This window comes from Laccaria bicolor, genomic scaffold (assembly GCF_000143565.1).
Source record: "Laccaria bicolor S238N-H82 LACBIscaffold_58 genomic scaffold, whole genome shotgun sequence".
In the NCBI taxonomy this organism is placed as follows: domain Eukaryota; kingdom Fungi; phylum Basidiomycota; class Agaricomycetes; order Agaricales; family Hydnangiaceae; genus Laccaria; species Laccaria bicolor.
In genome coordinates, this window is record NW_001889929.1 from 71,485 (window position 1) to 81,001 (window position 9,517).

General features: G+C 48.1%; 3 protein-coding genes across 3 annotated transcripts; 1 reads left to right on the forward strand and 2 right to left on the reverse strand.

Annotated features, from left to right (window-relative positions):
• Positions 1-23: 23 nt before the first annotated feature.
• LACBIDRAFT_313226 (uncharacterized protein) lies at positions 24-2,261 on the reverse strand (the record flags this gene model as incomplete). The annotated part of the gene is made up of 11 exons (XM_001888765.1): positions 24-127; positions 180-446; positions 497-561; positions 613-661; positions 710-1,173; positions 1,231-1,272; positions 1,403-1,478; positions 1,528-1,596; positions 1,652-1,677; positions 1,737-1,854; positions 1,910-2,261. The coding sequence occupies 11 exons, from the start codon at positions 2,259-2,261 to the stop codon at positions 24-26; spliced, it is 1,632 nt and encodes a 543-aa protein (XP_001888800.1).
• A 1,218-nt stretch (positions 2,262-3,479) lies between these two features.
• On the reverse strand, positions 3,480-5,350 carry LACBIDRAFT_334024 (uncharacterized protein; the record flags this gene model as incomplete). The annotated part of the gene is made up of 7 exons (XM_001888766.1): positions 3,480-4,148; positions 4,202-4,391; positions 4,439-4,577; positions 4,741-4,915; positions 4,943-4,955; positions 5,102-5,178; positions 5,339-5,350. The coding sequence occupies 7 exons, from the start codon at positions 5,348-5,350 to the stop codon at positions 3,480-3,482; spliced, it is 1,275 nt and encodes a 424-aa protein (XP_001888801.1).
• A 1,395-nt stretch (positions 5,351-6,745) lies between these two features.
• Positions 6,746-7,141, forward strand: LACBIDRAFT_313229 (uncharacterized protein; the record flags this gene model as incomplete). The annotated part of the gene is made up of 2 exons (XM_001888717.1): positions 6,746-6,805; positions 6,863-7,141. The coding sequence occupies 2 exons, from the start codon at positions 6,746-6,748 to the stop codon at positions 7,139-7,141; spliced, it is 339 nt and encodes a 112-aa protein (XP_001888752.1).
• Between the last annotated feature and the right edge of the window lie 2,376 nt (positions 7,142-9,517).

Here is a 9,517-nt window from a genome sequence, read left to right on the forward strand (position 1 = left end):
TGATCATTTCTCTAAATGATCCATCAACAAATAATGATACGGTATGGCCACNCTCTCAAAATATCCATAGGCCGCGGGTAGCGAACAGCTTTCATCACCGCTTCTGCTAAGGACCGGCCACCACACACTTGTAAAAAATAAGCTGAAATTATTGAACCATGAAACAGCTGATGGCGCACCGTTGACGGAAACTGGTCCCGAGGCCTCTTGAACCTCTTTTCCCAATAGGGTTTGGAGGTCTGGCCTGCCAATCCCAACTGATACGCCAGGAACAGAGAATCCATAAGAATATGACCCCGAAAATTCGATTTTCTCTGCGATACTATCGACAGGAGAAAGCCCTTCGGCGTACTTCCCAGTGATATAGATTTGGACGTCGACGGATAATCCTGGGACAAAACCATGTAAGCATTGGCTGAGGGAGTCTTTGATCCAGTGTATATTTTCTTTTTCCGATGGTTAGCGTTGAAAACACGTATTTGGGGTGCTGACATACCTGATTCCCGGATCGACCATACAAAGACAACCCGTCGGCACGTCGTTTCTCCACGCCTTGCTTGACTTTGATTTGTGCTTAGACAGGAAATGGGAGCCTTTGAAGAGAGGACTCACCCAATCAAATCGATAAGGAGAGGAAGTATGAATGCAATTCCAGAACCCCCTTGAATAGGTTAGCCAAATAATTGAGTGTCAAAAAGGTTAATCGTACCAGCAATGAGGATAGAAGTAGAGTACCCAACAAGTGCAGGGGGAGAATCATACGGACCATCCAAAAACACTCGGAACTTTTCCCCCTCTGTTGCTCTGTCCCGCAACTTTCGTGTGAAGCCGTCATGCACCCGAGCATAAAAAATGAGCTTGTTCCCAGATGGAGAAGGATCAGGGCCATAAGTCGTCGATATCGTGAAAGGGTGGGCCTCAAACGGCCAGGACGAGACTCCGGGGAACGAGAGATAGCTGCATTGACCGGCTGCCCAGCGAAAATGACTTGGTCGGCGAAGGGTGATACGGAGAAATTGAGGAGAGAGAACATCAACGGACGCATCAAAGTCTTCCGACGTTGAAGGTGTTGGTTTGAAGTAACCGAAATTGAATATAATGATGCGCGCAAAATGCATGAAACGATCTAAACCCCAAAGTATCATTGCGGGTAAGATTCCATAGTAGGCCATACTGATTAATAAGATTTATTTATTAGTTGGCATACCCCTAAAGAAATTTGGCACTTACTGAATATCCTTCAGGTGAACATATGTAGCAACGAGAAACATCCTTTTCGTTCGCTAGTGAGTCGGAAGCCAACATCCCCAGAAGAGGATAGATACTCACAAGACGAGGACGCAGTGTACGACGAAAAAGAATTGATAAGCACGCTCACGCACAGGGCGAATACTAACGATGCATAATAGCGCGAGGGAGCTGAGGGCAAACAAGCCTACACGGACCAACGGCAAGGTAGCTGGGGCACCCGTTTTCATCTACATAGAGGATAAGTCAACAAGGTGCTATTTTGCGTGAAAAACTTACCTTGCCAAGAGCGTGAAGCCAAACCATAACACACAAGACGCGAGCCGTCATTCTGTGGAGATAGCTCAACTAGATACAAATAGTTAGAGTGCTCTCCTCCGTGACTTGAAACACTCTTGTGTACCTTGATGTAGCTGATGCCAGTAATCCCTACACAACATGACATCGTAAGAGATAGAAAGATAGAACGGAAAAGTTGTACAACTGACATGAAATAATGTTTGCGGGTACCCAAAGCAACAATAATGGGGATCTGCGACGCTGCGATATCGCCAGCCCTGTTTCCGAAATAATGTGGTTCAAATTTAATTCCAGTGGTTGAAGTTGCTAACGAGACATGATTTTAAGTTGAGCGATCAAGAATAAAGATGAAAAAACTCACTGTTAACCAATGCGAACACAAAGAGCAGAGATATGTATGCCGCCGTCAAGGCGACCTCTACCAGATTCAAAGAATACGATAATCCGAAGGAGATCGTCCACCTAAACCCGATAGAACGGGTTACATCCGCCACAGCAAGCGGAATCCTTTGCAGAGATACAGCTCCTCGCTTGGCGGGGCGAGTGAGAAAGATGTAGAAAAGGTTGAGAACATGGAACAGAGATACGGCGGCAATCAGACCAGCGATCACCCCAACCACTTCCTTCGGATACAACGCAGCACGGGAAGCGCGCAACTGCTTGTCGAGGGCAGAATTGGAGAGAGCGATGCCAACGACGGTGGGCTCCCCCATGATGATTGAGGTCCTGCCAGTGGGCTTAGAAAAGTCATCTTTTATATGTAGAAAGCAAGGGTCACCTGGACGTTGCGCCACTCATCAATTTCGCCATAGCCCCTTCAAGGGTTAATCCTATTCCTGGCCAGCGCATGCAATATGTATCCGCCTTCTTTTCGGCGGTTCTTGGAAAAACCTTTCGGAAAAGTCGCAGTTTGTAGGGGGTCATGACCCAAGCAAAGCGTCGAATTTTCATATTGGTTGTAAGGCTGCCAAGTTGCATTGAATAGATATTCAACGCGAGCACAAGCAAAGAATCTCGAATGATCTTTCCAATAGGTACGTGAGTGACGTCCCCGTGAAGGTCTTGAGCACTGACTCCGTCATCGGGGAAATTTTATCGTGAGTATAAAAGAATTGGCGTGCGGAGCCGGAGGGACCAAGGTTTGCAAGGAGACGGAAAGAGAGGCAATTGCTGCGCCGAAGTTGTTTGAAGGCCAGGGAGCTTTGAAGGACGATCGGAACAAGAGTACGAAATGCGATCAGGAATGCCGCTTTGTCATTGTGATGACAGCTTGCTGAGCAGCACCGAGCTGTTTTCTTCCCTTCTTTTTGCTATCAATGCTCTTCTACAGTCCCTCACTTCCCTATTCCACCCTCTATTTTGTATCTGGTATGCTTTCCTAGGGCCATCTTTGGATCATCCGAATCACTGATTTCATGTCTAGACTTCCTGATAACGACGACGACGACCTCTCTTACCCGTGTGAGAGGTTCCAGCTGTCCTTGAAGCTTGAAGGACAATGGGGAGTCTGGGGACCCGGTGAGTGACTCCCCCCGCTCCTAAAATATGTAGGACTGACATACTGCAATAGGAGCTGTAGTGCCGGCGCCACGTCACTTTGCCCTTTGTTCGACGCCAGGATTTGTGCTGCGGTCAGTCGTTTTGGCTAGGTATCGAAATTGATTATTTCCCCAGGATGCAGGTCTTATATATTCCCTTCATCGGTCCTTAACTTGTATTGCTGTTTATTGTATCGGAGGTCCCTTCGCCGCACATCAAATTGAAGCGTTTGGGAGCTTCGCCGTTTTCAATCTCGAATCAGGTATCCTTTCCGCGTTAATATTCAATCTAACAATCTGCTTTTAGGTTCTACAAATACAAGTTTATTCCCTATACGACAAAAAGCCCAAAAGATGGAGAGAAAGAAAGAAAATATAACAAAATTGATAACTTTAAAGGTTATAAATTCGAGGCTGCGTGCAGTAGGCGGCGAAGTTGTTCTGAGAGATAAACACTACACCGAGGGGAGCCAGGATATCGAAACCCAATTTCCTGGAGCCAAGGCAGACTTTGAGGACCTCACAGCGGTTGCGCTCCGTGACAGCGGTCTCAATAGCTATACTTCCCAGTGGCTGGCGTGGATCTGATGAGGAGTATCGAAGGACAAAGCTTGGGGCATCATCGATGAATTGCCACTCTTTATCGACCGCCCGAAGATAAGTGGTGTTCCCAGAGTCTTGGAGTGAAAAGTTGAGATACGGCGAAATTTGATAAGTCCCTGTCATGCATGGGACGGGAATTGAAGTTGAGTTTATTGTGGTTACGCATTGCGCTGAGATGGAATTTTTTTTTCCGGGGGAGGCGATTGATACGGATTGGATGTTTGGTCGGAGGTCGGCGGGAACGACCCCTTGTGATGCTGCGCCGACGAATGAGAGCGTTTGGGTTGATGCGTTTGGGTCGTTCGTCATTACGTAGTCGAAGTAGTGGATTTTGGCTGTTGAGTCTGGGGTTTCGGGGTAATAGAATGTCATGAAAGGCTGTCGAGAAGAACCGAGTGAGGGAGATTGGATGATGGCTTCTCCCGCGAAGGAGTCACCACAGAGGTGCGTCCATTGGTACTATAAGTGTGTATCGTTAGCAGGGGTATTCGCGTAAATACATTTCGTCTTACCTGTTGGGCGAGGGGCAGGCCAGCAAATGGGGCAAATAATGGGCCAGCGCACATGGCGAAGGCAATGGGAAGGACGATTGTGAGATGGAAGGTCCTCTTCAAATACTTGATGAATTTCTCATATAACTTGTCCATTGGGGACGCTGTCATCATTTCACGGGTCTTCCACCATCTTACGAGCTCGAAGTAACTGGTCCACACCAGTAGGTTGATGACGCATACCACATATCCACTGACGTACACTGATCGACCATGTCAGGGCGGGTAGACTCTAGAGCGATGGGCGCGGTGAACATACGACATGAAAATGGTTTCCACAACTTGTGGTGGGCGGTTACTATATTACGGTGGTTGGGTTTTGACCCTCCTTCCACGTCTGAAATTGAGGAGCGTCAGAGTTTGTCATTCGCAGTTCGGACGTGACGGATACGAACATCCCAAAATCCAGGCGGCTTGAAGTGACGAAACGGAGAGCCACACAACGATGACCGTTTGACGACTTGAACTTTGACACACACACAGTTTGGTGTTCGACTTACCACCTAGCCATTGGAGGGGTGACCAGGAAGCGCGCCGTGTTTCCAAAAGATCTTGTTTGCAGGAGTTTGGTCGCCCACAAGGGGGTTCAGGGATCTGAATGCTGGACCAGGGGTTGGGTAGGTAGGTCGGCCATAGGCCGAAAAAAAGATTTTTGGAACCCTCTACAAGATAGTCCTAAATTGGTTTTCCAAGGTGATTTACAGTATTCCTGCATCTAGAATATCATTGTATAGTACATTATCTTGACTGGTTATTATATTTCATTATATCCAGCCCAATTTCTGGCTTCAAAATTGTTTTTCACAGTCTAATCTTCATCAAATTTTTGTCTAATGTTTTAATCAATCACAATTTACTGACAAAACAGTTAGAGACCAGTTTTTGACACCAATGGGTATGCTGTGTGACCTGATTTCAAAACTCGAATCATCTTGATGCTTTCGTAACATCAGACACTCTAAACTGATGCCTGTGTGGTGTGGTATTGCACTCAGGATGCAATGGCTTGGTAAAATGGTTGGATGTGAGACTCAACAGGTGAGTATCAGTCTTGCACAAGTTAATCACTACACTCACCTATTTTTTAGTACCACCTACAATGTGTTGCATTGGAGATAGCCCCACGAAATTGGGTATGCGAAGCCTTAGAGGATCAGAGCAATCATGATGATGATGTCATATTGCCATATATAGGCATGTGCCTGATTACGTAGGTAGGTAGGTCAAGCATACAGGGCCTTACAAAAAAATTCGACCCCAGCTACTTTTTTTAAATTCTTGAACCCCCTTGGTCGCCCAGTCAGTAAAAATCGGACACCAGTATAGAGATACCGGGGCAGGCTCTTGAAGTAATTGCATATATCGGTCGATCGCTTGATGAGTAATTCGCCGACGGCAAGGAAGGGCAGTATTATAGAGAAGACTGAAGTCACCTAGAATTGCAATATGGCTAAACGCAGACGGTTATCATCGGACCATTATTACCTGGCCATAGTTGAATTGATAACCATCGAATGTTAACCCTCTGGCTATGCCAAGGGACCAACTCCAATGAAAACACAAAACAACGAGGAAAAGCATCCACGGGTGAGACTGCGTGATAATGGACCTAGCGGTCTCATGTTATCCCATCGAGCGTGTTAAGATCAAATGACCTACCAACACGCCATCGGTACATGCCAGACGGTTAAGAAAATTCGCTTCCATGTTGGGAGACCTAGCAGTTCATCTTGCCGGGTTTGGTATTCATAAAATATGTCGTATCTGTGGCGAACTAGATAGATTCCGTATATCCAGAGGCCTAAGCGACACCATTCCCAATCTTCCTCTTTCCTCGATGTCGTTTATTAAATCCCGCTTACCCATGGACGCCGATAAAATTGGATGCGAGTTGGAACTCAGTCCACAGAGATAGTGTCATTCCCCGGCAGAGTGGACTATTGCTGAAGGCCTTTGTGTAGAAAGACGTCATGAGACTCACAAACAGCCAGAGAAAGGGTAGGATCAGGCCGAGGTACCGCACAACGGCCTTAGACGACGCCAGCTTCTTAAAAAGAGTATTCGGACGGCGGAAAACGTCTCGAAATGAATAGACACGGTAGACTGTTATCGGTGAAGCAGTAACGGCGACAGCATAATGAGCATCGAACAAGGAGAGGTTCTCGCTCCCAATTAGTGATGTGCAGGCCCGGCTTGGCCCGAAAGCCACGGCTATGGCCCGGCTTTCAGCGGCTCAGGCTTGACTATATTCAAGCCTGAGCTTTTTGCAAGGCTTCAGGCTGGCTCAGGCCCGGCCCAGGCTCAAGCCACGGCTCAGGTGCTGAAGTCGAAAAATATGCACAAACAATCAATTAGTCGAAAACTTATCGCAAGTTCTTTGGAGTTTACGGTATGTCTCCTCTATCACTTTCTTCGAAGCTCCTGACCATGCACCGTACAGTTCACCTCGCACGTCATACCTCCCTTAACTTAACTTATAGGTTTCAGCATGGCAAGGTGCTGGATATGGGGTGTCACGGGAATATGACGAAGTGGGCAAAGGCGCAAGTGAGGGAGTTGCTTGGAGTTGGTGCGTTTTTCTTCCATTTTGGAAATAGGGAGTTAATGGATTCGTGCGCTCAGATATCGCAGCGGTGTCGGAGGATCAAGCGTGTTGACGTTGGGAGCCAATGCATGGTTCGTGGTTCGGAGCTAGTTTTGCTGCACTGGGTTGTTACACCAGGCCTCGCGTTTTCCCCTGAAAAACTCGTGCAACCATTTGACATCGTCTCAATGCAATTTTGCATGCACCACACTTTTGAGACTGTCCAAAGGCGCGTTGTATGCTTGACAGGAACGTCATTGGTATACAGAATTCGGTTTGAAAATCAGGACTCGAAACCGATGTTTGGCCGCAGCTGAGAATGTACCAGAGTATGTTGCGCGATGGGAAAATTTTGGACAGTGAGTTACTTGTGAGTTACCGCCTTTCCGTGCTGGCATTCTATTCAAATTTCAACTACTTAATCATACCAACCGTACCCCTCCAAAGCAAGGTCCCACCAATCTTTGAGACCATGGCTCAGGCCACGGCTCAAGGCTTCATGCATTGTGAGCCTGAGCCTTGGGCTTTCCTGGGCCTTGACGACGGCCCAAGAAGGCCCGGCTTTGGGACGGCTGGCTCTGGCTGGCTTACGGCTTTGGGCCGGGCCTGGCACATCACTACTCCCAATGCTTGACGCCGTTGCGATGAGAATGGGATAGACTTGCGATATAAGCATAAAGATCGAAGTCTTGAGGTCATCCTCAGGCTCTGACCAGCGTAGGAGGATCGCTATTATCTCGAGATGTGGGATATGTTTAGAAAGTTCCGCGAGGGTAACTTACGAAGAAAAATATTGATGGCCATATCTGCGTTTATACATACGTCAGAGAAGTCGCCAATTTTTCGAAGACACTGAACATACTGGACACTCCTACTGCAATTCCTCCTACATCTGGGTCAACGAGGCCAGTACGAATCGTCTGAGCAGTAAGGCAAGGATCAGGTAGACTAATGGAATTCATGGTCGAGTGGATTAGAGGAACTTTGGTGTAATAGAGATGGAAGAGGCGGATATTTGGGGTTTTCCTCAACTTGATGTTGTGCGGTTGTTACCATATCTATAGTTGTAATGATTGAATGTGTGTTCTCATGATCTACGCGGCAATGTCAGAAGTAAGGGGAGGAGGAACTAATAATGTTACTTGCTTTGGGCTGGCTTCGGACAGCCTCGACCTCGATTTGGGAAAAACTGACGATCGTGAGGCAAGATTTCATTGTTTCCAGGTACCCGCGACAGTAAGATTGACATCTGTCTGTCCTTTCTGCGGATTCTCTCGTCATTTGCACAACATTTCCAATTTTACACTGCCCTGTGAGAATATTTAATTTTAGGGTACGCACGCGGGGCAACTCGAGTCGTGTCCAATTCATTATCAATCGACACCTGACGTTAGCTGCTTTAAGAAAATAGTGAAGGAATAAAACAATCATACTTTTGTACAACGCTCACGAGAAAACGGCAGATAAATCATAGGCGCCGAACAATGCTGAGTCTAGGTGTGAGGCTCACGACTGTGAAGCCTCAGTGCGTGCGGGGACTTCGTGCGTGTGAAGTCTCGTAGTACCGTAGTCGAATGTCGTAGTGTAGAGTAGATGAATAGAAGTGATAGGAGAGAACGCAACTGTTGTGGTTGCGCTCGTCTCCTAGGGTTGCCTAGAAGTCCTAGGCAGACCCTCGTTAACCCAGAGGAGGGCTCTCGTATCCTGTGGAGGAGGGAGCATTATGCAGGGAGCTCGCCCTTTGGTCTTACCAGCAGTGGACACAGGACACACTTCACGCGAGCTTGGTAGCAAGATGAATATGGTTTATGTCTAGAGATTGCTACGTACAATAATCGTCAAGAAGTCAAGATTATGTAAGCGAGTCTGCGCGTATTCTCCTATTCCGTATCACAATGCCCCCCTGCGCGCAGTGTCGCATTACATCCTCATGCGAAACCTCCTCGGTTACCTCTATCCCGACGGTCCCTCCTCTTGCCTTTGCCCGGCGCTGGCTGCTTCCCTTCTCTGATCCGTTGTTCGTCTTCTTCCTTCTGCTTCCGTCCTGCTCTGCGACTTCGTCGTGCACGGCTCGTTGGCACGTTCTCCTCCCGATCCGAAGGCTCTCCTTCCTCCTCCTTATTCGCCAGTCGTTGGTGTAATGACCTTGTCGAGTTACTCTGGAAGGGCCTCGAAGAGGACCCTTGCACGAACTCCGGGCTAGGCGACTGTAATCGTTGTGATAAGGAAGCTGGTGGAGCCACACGATCGATTAAGGGAGCCGGATCACGTAGGCGCTGTGCCAAGGGAACGGCAGTGGTATGAGGTCGATCCGTGCTAGACGGAGAGCGCAAGCGTCCCAGTAAAGATGAACTGGACGTAGTTGGAGGAGGCTGATGTGGGTCCTGACTTGCTGCTGGCAATGAGGGGCGGCCGCAAGAGGCGCAGTTGTTGCACGACGGACAATGATGAGGCTGCATTGGGGGATAGCTCATGGGCGGCCAGTTGGGCAATGGGATTTGCTCCGAGGGGTAGTAACCCGGATAATGGATTGACCACGGATTTTGAGTTGGAGGGCCGAAACCCCAAGGCATGTAGCCCGGTGAAGGTCCCCAAGATGGTGGAGTTGGTCCCGAGGGAAGAGGATTGGGTGTCGACCATGAAAGAGGGGTGGGGGTCGACTCCCAAGGGTTAGAAGTTCCGCTAGGGGTGGG